Source organism: Garra rufa, unplaced genomic scaffold, assembly GCF_049309525.1.
Source record: "Garra rufa unplaced genomic scaffold, GarRuf1.0 hap1_unplaced_619, whole genome shotgun sequence".
Lineage (NCBI taxonomy): Eukaryota > Metazoa > Chordata > Actinopteri > Cypriniformes > Cyprinidae > Garra > Garra rufa.
In genome coordinates, this window is record NW_027394884.1 from 1 (window position 1) to 12,280 (window position 12,280).

Genomic DNA, 12,280 nt, shown 5'->3' on the forward strand with positions numbered 1-12,280 from the left:
CACAGACAAAGAGGAACTTCTTCCGAAAAGAGGAGCCATGTCGGTTGTGTGGAAATACTTCGGCTTTAAAAAATCTGACGTTGATCAAACAACCATCATATGTAAATGTTGTCGGGCTAAAGTTGTAGCCACAGGAGGCAACACAAGCAATTTGCTTCACCACCTCCGCCACAAACATGTCCTGCAATATGAAGAATGCATGAAACTAAGATCTGCATCCTCTTCCACATCTGCAGGTAACGATAAAGTTGGCACTGCAACACAAAACGCGACTCAGACGTCACTCAAAGACGCGTTTACTAAGGGGACTGCCTATGACAAGAAAAGCAAACGGTGGAAAGATATTACCAACGCTATTACTTTCCACTTAGCTAAAGACATGGTACCGCTTAATACTGTTGAGAAAATTGGCTTCAAGGAGATGATTAAAGTACTGGATCCCAGATATGTTTTACCAAGTCAAAATTACTTTAGCCGAACAGCAATCCCTAACTTGTACCAAAAGCACAGAGCCAAGGTAGAAGCAGACTTGGCTACCATTCGCCACTTCTCAGCAACAACTGATTTATGGTCTAGTCGGAGCATGGAACCATACCTAAGCCTGACTGTTCATTTTATAAGTGACGACTGGGTGTTGCATAGTCATTGTCTGCAAACAAGCTTTTTCCCCGATGATCACACTGGCGAGTTACTAGCGGCAGGCTTGCAAGAGGTTCTGGATTCCTGGGGGCTGTCGGAGCACAGACTAGTGGCTATCACAACAGACAGTGGAGCCAACATTATTAAGGCAATTGAGCTGAATAATTGGACAAGACTCCAGTGCTTTGGTCACAGGCTTCACCTAGCCATTGGTAAGCCCTAGTTATTATATTAATTATTACATTTAATTAATCTGACTGTTATAATAAATATATAATAATAATAGTAATACCCTTTTGCCGTTTTTACAGAGAGAGCTATGAAAGATGACCGCATACAGCGTGCAGCTGGAGTCTGCAAAAAAATTGTGGCAGCCTTTTCATACTCATGGAAAAAAAGGAGGGACCTGGCCAAGGTACAGGATGAACTGGGTCTTCCAAAGCACCAGCTCACAACTGAGACACCCACCAGATGGGGATCACGTCAGATGATGATTCAAAGAGTATTAGAGCAAGAGAGAGCCATCAATCAGGTTCTAACAGCTGATAAAAATTCAAGGCATTTAATCCTCAGGTGGCAAGATGTGGAAGTCCTGGAGGCTGTCAACAAGGTGTGTGGTTGTTTTTCTTTTATTATGTGCTATTTTTAATTATTTTTATTTTAAATAAAACAAAGCTCTTTTTTCTATTCCTTTGCATCCAGTGAATGCACTTCTTTAATTTTATTGTTATGAAAATAACATTAATGCCTCTCCCTCTCTCTCTCTCTCTCTGTCAGGTGTTGAGCCCACTCCAGGACTTCACAGATGCCTTATCTGGAGAGCATTATGTCAGCGTGTCATACGTAAAGCCAGTACTTCATCTGTTCAACACTACCATTCTTGCTGAGGAAGACGACAACACTGAACTGGCCAGGGATGTGAAGAGAAATATTCTAGCCTACTTGAACGAGAAATACTCAGACACAGATAACCTGCTCGATATCGCATCTTTCCTTGATCCACGATTCAGAACCACCTACACAAAGAAAGAAAATGTGGAACATGTCATTTCCAGAGCAGTGGAAGAAATCAAGTCACTCAAGGATCAACGGCAAGACCCTCTCCCTGGGCCTTCTGGTGCTGCAGCAGCTGCAGCAGGGCATGTTGCTCCACCTGAGGAAAAGAGAAAAAAGTCCTTGTCCAGCTTTTTCAAAAAGCAGAGCACCAGCAGCATGGGCTGCAGCGGAGAAACATTCTCAGAAGAGGAAAACATCAAGATGGAGCTGAGAGCCTACTTGCAGACCAAAGAGGTTGACAGTGATGCAGACCCTTTGCAGTGGTGGAGATGCTATCAGGCAAACTTCCCCCGTGTTGCAAAACTAGCTCAACAGTATTTATGCATACCTGCCACAAGTGCTCCGTCTGAGAGAGTGTTCAGCACCGGTGGCAATATCATCACATGCCATAGAGCTGCACTCAAACCAGATACTGTGGACTGTCTGGTTTTCCTTGCTCAAAATTTGTGATGGCTGAAATGCCTAATTTATGGAGCTTGTCCATGAGGTTGAAATATGTGCATTGTTTCAATGCTACAGGATAAGCCTGCAAGCCATATTGCACTTCTTTTATATTTTTGATACTTGAATACAGTGTACTGTTCCTGGGGTTGAGCAATAGTATTATTTATGCAAACTGCATACTTTTAGTTTACTATTTATTATTTGTTTAAATGTGTGTATGAATATACCTCATCTTGAAGCAAAGTCCGTATGGATGCAAGTTGCCTTAGTGAAGGTTTAGTTGTTTAAGAAGTTTTCAAGTTAAACTTATTTTATATTTTAAATACTTGAATACTACCTGGTTGGACTTGAAGTAATATTATTAATGTTTCACAAAGTGAAAAGTTTCACTCATTTTGTATTTACCTGTTTCAGGTAATTTGCCTTAATGAAAGTCCAGTGGATAAAGTTGTCATTTTGCAGTTACAGGGGACATATTGTTTACATTGTAGCCAGTTTAAAGATGTTTTCAAGTTGCAAAACTTGCACAATAAAGTGTTGTGTATTTTGAATGCAAGTTATGAATTCTGATTTCTTCACCTCATTACAGTTATAAGTGCCACTGTCACCTCTTTGTGAACAGCAGCATTTTGTGAGACCAATCAAACCTGGGTAATACTAGTCCGGTCAATGTAAGCCAATATACTGCAGTAATTATTCTCTAATTTATTAGGAAATGTGGTTAACACCTAGTCATGCATAAAAAAAAAAATACCGTTAAATACCGTGATACCGTATAATTTTGAAAAATACCGTGATATAAATTTTTGGTCATACCGCCCAGCTCTACGCGTAGGGCTTTAAAGGGATAGCCGCATAGGGCTTTAAAGGGATAGTTCACCCAAAAACTAACATTTGATGTTTATCTGCTTACCCCCAGGGCATCCAAGATGTAGGTGACAGGAAACGATTGGTTTTTGTGAGAAACTGAACAGTATTTGTATAATTTTTTACCTTTGATACACAGCCACGTCCAACTGTCCTGAGCATAGCTTTTAATCCGGCTCGTTACACGTGTACGCACTCTGGTGTAGTATATGCAAACACAGGAAGGGAAAATCGGTAGAAAGTCCCGGATGAGTTTGCCCAAGGAAACTTAATGTTTTAGCTTTAAATCGGTTTGAACAATAAGGATAAGTGCACCTCTGTGCACTGTGTAAAAAATGAGTGTTGTATACATGTGACAGATTGCTTCCGGCTACGCCAGAACGCGTACACATGTAACATGCCTGATGCTAAACTCGTGCTCATGACAGATGGACCTCGCTGTGTATCAAAGGTAAAACATTCTAAATACTGTCCAGTTTTTCGCAAAAAACTATCATTTCGTGTCTTAGGACATCAATGTATTTGAATATGAGGAATTAAAGTCTGTAACTCTAAAACCTTGCATTTTGCATATTTTAATCTCAGAACAAAATATAATAAGATGACTCAACTTTAATGTTCCAATAGTTTTGCACAATCTATTTTTGCCCTGGTCTCCTCTGTATATTGTAGTGAAATGGATGGGAGTTCACGGACGAGGCGTAGGAGAATCAAAGTCAGAGTGCAGCAGCATTTATTGAGTCTTGCAGTGGAGGCTTTAGAGCAGGCAGATCAGGCTGTGGACCAGGAAGTGCAAAATATCAATGACGATGTGACGGACAATGCTGAGGAAGCTGTAAATCAGGATTTTGATGTTGATACTGAAGTCCATGACTTGTATATGAATAGTGATCCTGATGAAGATTTTTGCTCTGATAATCCTGAAGAAGAACCCCATAATGATGCTAAAAGGAAACTGGCTGAATGGGCAGCCAACCGAAATGTGTCTCATTCTGCACTTTCAGAACTATTAGGTATACTTCTGGAGCTAGGACTGGATTTACCAAAGGATCCCAGAACTCTAATGCATACACTAAAAGAATGTGATGTAAAAGAGATGGGTCAGGGTAGCTACTACCATTTTGGCATTACAAGTGCAATCATTTCAGAATTGAAAACAACAAGCGAGAGTGAACTGACAACAGATACACTGACTGTTCGTGTGAATGTTGATGGATTACCTCTTTCTAGGAGTTCTAATATGCAGTTGTGGCCTATATTAGGTAAAATTGTTGAACTACCTAAATCAAATGTGTTTATAATAGGTGTATATGCAGGTCCCTGTAAACCTGAATCAGTAAAAGACTACTTGCATGATTTTACTGAAGACTTAAAAGTTGTCGTAGCAGTTGGTGTAACTTTTAATGGTAAACACTACAATGTACCACTCCCAGATGCCTTTATCTGTGACACTCCTGCAAGAGCTTTTTTAAAATGCATCAAAGGTCATGGTGGCTACAGTTCTTGTGAGCGTTGCACACAGCATGGCTTTTATCGTGATGGCAAAGTTGTGTTTCCTGACATGGATTCCAGCCCAAGGAGAGATATTCAATTTGATCAAATGTCTGATGAAGACCACCATCACTCTAAATCACCTCTTCAGGGCCTAGGCATTGGCTTGGTTTCCAGCTTTCCTTTGGACTATATGCATTTAGTTTGCTTGGGCATTGTCCGTAAATTAATTGCTCTGTGGTTTAAGGGACCATTGCATTGTCGGGTATCGTCTTCTGCTCTATCCGCCATCTCTGATCACTTGAAATTGTGTAGGCAATGCTTACCTCAGAACTTCTCCAGAAAGCCGCGTTCTCTGAGTGAGTACAGCCAATGGAAGGCTACAGAATTCAGGCAGCTTTTATTATATACAGGGCCTGTTGTACTTTTTCAAAGACTTCCCCGTCAACAGTACAAAAACTTTCTTGTTTTGTCATCTGCTATGAGAATACTTCTGTCTCCTATGTGTAGACAATACTATGGGTATGCCCAAAAATTACTCAGATGTTTTGTTACCAACTTTGCGAAGATATATGGGACAAAATTTTTGACAAACAATACACACAGTCTTGTACATTTAGCAGATGATGCTAAAAAGTATGGCCCTCTGGACTCAGTTTCATGTTTTCCATTCGAGAATTTTTTGGGACAGATTAAAAAAATTGTGAGAAGGCCACAGAATCCTGTGCAACAAATTGTCAGGCGTATTTATGAAAGACAGTTATTTGCCCACATACCTGACGAAATGCCAGAAGATACTAAACTCACACATCGTCATGAATCTGGACCAGTACTGGCAGAATTTTCCATGTACAATCAATACAAGAAGTACAAAGATAAAGACACGATAATCTCAAACTTTGCTGGAACCAATTGTTTTGAACTTCAGGGAGGAGTTGGGATTGTGCGGAACATTGTGCATTCGACTGGAGGAACACATGTTGTGTATGAACTTTTTGAGACAAGGACATCTTTTTTCAGCTATCCAATTGATTCCACATCTCTGGGAGTCTGTTTGCTTTCCACATTGTCTGGTCAGCTTTCCAGTGCTCCAGCACAAGACTTCACTAAACCAATGATTATATTGCTTCTTGAGAGAATGTTTGTGGCTTTGCCTCAGCTGCACACCACATAACTCTGAACTTTGCAGGGTCTCCTCGTTTAGTGTTGTGGAATTTGTGGACGAAGTCGATGCGGATGGCTGTAAGAAGATGGATATAGTTCCAGTAGAATGGTTTAAGGACACAGAGAAAAAGTTATGCTGGTGGCCACCAGGCTCACTGGGAAACGTAACCAAGGCAGTGAAAGAGCACACATCACCAGCCAGCAACTGGATAGTGTGCAATGTGCGTGTAATGGGAAATGCAGGTAACTGATTTTCCTCCTTTTGATAAATACAATAGATCCTGCATTCACAGTAGTACTTTACATATAAGATATGACATCTGATTTATAGGCATATGCATATATTTTGCAACCAATATATATTTTATGTCAAATATATATGTCAAAATTAGCCTTTCTGTGTATCATTGTGTTTTACAGCCACTTACTCCGAAGCCAGGGCCAAACTCCATAAAGCTGAATATTCATCAGACTTGACAGATTCAGAAAATGTCTCAAGAAAAAGAAGGTATGTGTTCTAAAGCAATGCAGGCCAAATTCCATGCCTACTAGAAATAATAAGAAATAAGGCTGGGTGATAGAGCTAAACAATTTAAGATTCACCCATATATACTTATGCTTCATTACTGGACGAATCAGTGTATTTGAAAGAATCTGTTGAATGAAGATTTAAAGTGCCCCTATTATGCCATTTTAAAGGTAGTTAATATTGTTCTATTAGTCTCTTAAAACAGGTTTACATGTAAGCAAGTTCAAAAAACACTTTAGTTTTCTACAAAATTAGATTTAATTTTACCCCGTTTCTAAATGATTCGTAAACGACTCGTGTGAAGCAGTTCGAAGAATCAGTCTCTCTAAACCCCTCCTTTCAGTGAGCCCTCACTGCTGTGATTGGTCAGATGGCGCAGTCTTTTTAGATTGGTCTACCGCTACAGCGCAAAAACGAAATGCCCATTGGCATAACTGAATGACAGCTGCGGAGACCTGTCAATGCATAGAAAAGATAGCCTCGATTTTACCCTATCAATTTGAGCCGGAGTCTGACGATGAAACGGTTGAAGTGGCACATCGACAAGAAACTGTTTCGTAAGCACGACTGGAGCAGGACGTTTCTCAGTGGGTGTCATATGTTAACTGTGGAAAGTGCTTGCAATTTGCTTTTGTAAGCGAACTGGCACACCTCTACGTTGTGAACTTCAACATTGTATAATGCATAACACTGCGTTAAGCCATCGTTTTATCATTATCATTACTTAAACTAATAAGGCAGCAGACAGTCAAGCTGCATCAATCACAATTTTTAGACTACATTGCACTCACAGCTGAACAACAGAACTACAGAAACGCAAGTTAGCCGGTTACCAAGACATGTGCGGGGTTGTTACACACCATAACGTACACAAAGTCGTATTTTGAACGATCGCTAGAAAATACAATCATCAATTATTAATCATACTTACAGGTAGAAGTTCAGAGGAGCAAGCCGGTCCAAATAAACTGGGCACTGATCCATTTTTTAAAACCAAGCGTTTGGTGAATCCCGCGTTGTAACGTTACTCCCCAAGATTGGAAAAGCAGTCATCAGTAAAATGACGCGAACACAACACAAGATTGGAATTGTACTGCTGAGGTGTTGAAAAAATTTATGTTAACCACTCATTCTTGGTAGTTTCATCTTTCGGAAGGGCATATAAAACAAATTCACTCTCAAAGCGAAGGATGTCTTCTTGACATGATGTAATCCACGTGAAAATGGTAGGCCTACTGTTTGTGGGCGGGCAAGTTGTTCGCGACATAGAACGTGGGCGGACATTACGCAAATGTGTAGCTCGTGACATGTGGCCGTAACAGAAAAAGATTTGAATTGCTGACGACTCGTTTAGGCGAATTGTATTCCTACTCTTTTTTTTTTGATAGACAAAAACTTCATTTATAGTGCACTGTCGGCATACACATGTTCACATACAGCTACATGACACACTACTAGGGGTGGGACGATACAGGTAACTCACGATTCAATTCTGTGACGATATGTGGCCCACAATATCGATAATATCACGATTCGCGATATCTACGATATTCAATATATTGGAAGAAATTTCATCAACGATATATCACGATATTTGTGACTGAAAAAGAAAAAAATACCCATAATAAAATCTTAAGCATTTATTAATGCCAACATTTTCAACACTGTGCAAAGAAATATGCATTTGCATAATAACTCACTGCCTCCTGGTCTTAAATGTAAACGCTGTACAGCTAGACAGATAAAAGTGCCTGAACATTAAAAAAACAACATGAACATTAACTAACATGTGTAAACCGTGATACTGAAACGTCAGTAGTAAGTTACTGTAAAGTGCTTTATGTTAACCTGGACAGTGGTCACATCAATGCATATTCTTCTTGAGGAACACTTACGCCTGTTTCACACATACTCCGTCTGCAGTGCGTATGCAGTCCGTGTGCGATGCAGAAGCAGCACGGACTTGTTTTGCTTTCACACAGAACACGTTCTATAAACAACGTATTATTCAATGCACTTGAATGCACTTGCACGCACTTGCACACCACTTCTGGGACGTACTGCCGGACAGCAACCGCGTGCAGTGCGAACGCTCTAATCCGTTAACATGGGTGCGGAAAAAAATACTCAACGCATTAGCACTGCAGACGGAGTATGTGTGAAACAGGCGTAACTGATCAGCATGCTCAACTAGCGGGTGCGTCTTTGTTTGGTTCTCTTTTTCTGCGCTTCTTCTCTGTTGTTGTTAGATAACTTGTGTTCTTCACTGGCCGCTGATTCTGCCACTTTACCCCTATTTACTCGAACAGCGCCCCCCGCAAACAGAATGGTAGATATTGGGTAGTGACAGTGACACTGACGACGGGTAAATGAATAATTTTGTGTTGGAATAAAATATCGAAAATGGCCGTTAGTGTATCGATTATTTATTGCGACAGAGAGCACAACAATATATTGCAATATCGATTTTTTTCCCCACCCCCACACACTACATGAAATATCATATTTGAAAAGGCATAATAGGGGCACTTTAATGTTAAAGGTGCCATAGAATGGAAAACTGTATTTACCTTGGCATAGTTGAATAATAAGTTCAGTACATGGACATACCATGATTATTAAACAACACCATTTCATCCTCCTTATATAATTATGGTGTTTGCAAAAGATCACTGAAAAAATAGGTCAATTCCAACATAACACAGACTATAACACAATAGTCGCGATCGTTAATAGTTACGCCTCCAACATTTGCATCTCCCAATCATCATTAACATCAGTACATCAGTAAGATAAGGCAAGCTATCTCTCTGTTTATGTGGTAAGTGAAATCCTATGTATTGCAATATAACAGGCTAGCACTAGCATTAAGATAACCGTGTACCTTCAGTGGCTTGCCTTGTTTTACTGATGTACTGACGTTACCGATGATTGGGCGATGCAAATGTTGGAGGTGTAACTATTAACGATCGCGACTATTTTTCGGTGGTCTTTTGCAAACACCAGAATTATATAAGGAGGAGGAAATGGTGGTGTTTGAGAATCCTGGTATGTCCATGTACACAACTGGCATTATTCAACTATTCCAAGGTAAACACAGTTTTCAATTCTATGGCACCTTTAAGGGCCACAATTCTTTCAAAATCTGATCTGCTCTGTTTAAATTTGATTTATTTTAAACCAAGAAACTGCCACACTGACGAGCTGACATGTCTTTTTTATTCACAATCTCCTCGTTGCCAACAGGAACCGTACTTAGTTTCATGCCGATTGTGTGACCCAACCACACAGCAACACATCTTTTTTGCTTTTCACTCATAGAACTCACCTTTTTTAGGGTATTTGATAGACTGTTTGTGATCCAGAGATGGCGTACAATTGAGGGTTGCAAATTCAACCAAACTGTGTCGGTTTACATTTTAGTGCATACAAGTGAAACTATATTTAGTTATATCCAGGGTTGGGTTTTGAGAACTGTTCAAAATTTACAAGAACCAGGTTTTCGATGATACATGTGCATTTCAAACTTGTGTACTTTCTCATATGTTTGTGTTTACTTCTGTAGGCCAAGTGCAAAGCTTCTCCAGAGTCAATTGAGCACCCAGCTGGAGTCAAGTGAGCATTCTGATTCTTCAGAGGAGCGCCCACCCACTCCACCAAACCAACTCCTTTGTCCAGCAAAGAAAGTGCTACTTTCAAAACCCCACTGATCAACATGTTGCCAGCTATACTGCCCAATGTATCACCAGTCATGCATCCCAACAAGGTGTCAGCACCACAAACCAAGGATTTACCAGCCCCACAGCCACAGTTACACGCCCCAGAGCCCAAGGAGTCACCAGCCCTACAGCCACCAGCCCTACAGCCCAAGGAATTACCAGCTCCACAGCCACAGTTACCAGCGCAACACCACAGGGAGTTACCAGCTCCATAACCCAAAGAGCTACCAGCCCCAGAGCCACAATTTCCAGCCCTACTTGTGAAGCCATGTTTACCAAGCTCCCGACAGTTTTAGAAGAAGTAAAGGAGACACAACGTATTCATGGTAAAAATTTTAAATGCCCTGCTGAAAAAGCAAGAAGGATCTCTGGTAGAGGTCCCTGAAGGAGTGGTATTACCTCTGAAAACCCAGTCTGACCTTGAGGCTCTTGATCAGAAGTTGGGGGATCGAAGTGTCATGTCTGCTGTTATAAGTTTACTTTATTTTATTATAAGAATTGTCTTTAAATTATTTATTTCTCGTTTAGGAACTTAATTAGCATAAAACAAACTAATTAGCTTATTGTTTTTGCAATTTATGTAAACCTTTGGTTTCTCCTTTTCGCTCTTATCTTTAGGTTACCATGGTGGCAGATGTAGGTGGCACAAGTGTAGATGACGCAACAAGAAGAATGATGAAATACATCTTTTCAAATGAGCTGGCACTGGAGTACAATTTGTTTGGTCGTCATGGGAAAAAAAAGTTCAAAGATTTGCGCCTTTTCAGCATTGTGTATGGTAAGTGTGACTTAAATTGTTAATACTGCAATCCTAAATTTGAATGGAAACCTTTTACAATAAGGTTCCATTAGTTAATGCATTAACAACTATTAGCTTAACAATGAGCAATGCTTTCGCTGATTATTATTATTACTCTTTGTTAACGTTAGGCAATGGAAACACAACTGCTCATTGTTATATCATATTCACAGGTTCAAAAAGTAATACTAAGATTCTTAACCCTCTGGGGTTCTTCGGTCACTTTTGACCGGAATTTTTTAAATAAAAATTTTTTAAAAATCGTAGCTTCATCGGAATGGTATGAAACCTGGTGACTTTTATGGTACTTGGTATATGAACACACAAAACAATTGGGGACAGGATTGGAAAAGTCTAAGTGGTCGTAAAAAAAATAGTCACACTCGGGGTCTTCGGGTCAAAATGACCGGCCATAGGAAATGAATGGGAAATTGGCAAAAATATGAAAATACAGAGTTTTTTTGTGCATACAATCTACAAATCAGCCACAATCCAGAAAAAAAGCACACAACTGTGAAGGGGTGACTCTCTAAAACATCAAGAGTGCAAAACACTACAATACACTCACACACACACACACACACACACTTATACACACAAAAACACACGCACACACAAATGAATGTGTGTCATTTCAAAAGCTAATTTTGGGAAATGTGTGAAATAGAGGCAATCAATGTAAGAAATAAAGCACACAGCAATGAAAGCATGAGACTGTAAGCCATCAGAGTTCCAAAATAGACACACAGACACACACACACACACACACACACACACACACACACACACACACACACACACACAGGGAAATATGAGATTGGTGAGACTGTAACAGAGGAATGTGAGACTATGAATCAAATAAAAGGGAGACATTGGATCCAAAATCCAAAAGTCACACACCATGTCACACACACACACACACACACACACACACACACACACACACACACACACACACACACACACACACACACACACACACCATGTCACACACACACACACACACACACACACACACACACACACACACACACACACACACACACACACACACACACACGGAAAAAAGATTTCAAAACAAGCATCATTTGCTCAAAGTGCTATATGGAGACACTCTGTTGTGATTTGTCACAACCTGATCTGTAATCACAATTAGTATGTAAATAATATGTAATTATAGTTAGAATGATATTTAAAACAAACTTTTTTTTCCTCTATTTTTTTATTTACTATTTGACAATTGTTATACTTTTCTGTTATTTTAGATTTATGTTCATAATTGCTGTTGCCTTTTGAATAAGAGTTACTGTTCATTGAATATGTAAAAAAAGAATGCACATAAAATGTAAATAGGGTTAGGATGATATTTAAAATATTTTTATTTCTCTATTTTCCATTTAATGTTTGATAATTATACTTTTGCTGTTATTTTGTTGCCCATGCTGTTGCTGTTCATAATTCCTGTGCTAAATAAGAGTTATTGTTTATTGAATTTTACAAAAAATTATTTAAATCAAAATGTTCATTATAAAAAGGTTACAAAATAAAAAAAAATGGTATGACTGAAAGAAC

General features: G+C 39.5%; 1 protein-coding gene across 1 annotated transcript; it reads left to right on the top strand.

Annotated features, from left to right (window-relative positions):
* Positions 1 to 37: 37 nt before the first annotated feature.
* On the top strand, positions 38 to 2,145 carry LOC141317275 (E3 SUMO-protein ligase ZBED1-like). Its single transcript, XM_073833030.1, has 3 exons — positions 38 to 851; positions 951 to 1,249; positions 1,417 to 2,145. The coding sequence occupies exons 1-3, from the start codon at positions 38 to 40 to the stop codon at positions 2,143 to 2,145; spliced, it is 1,842 nt and encodes a 613-aa protein (XP_073689131.1).
* The last annotated feature ends 10,135 nt before the right edge of the window (positions 2,146 to 12,280 follow it).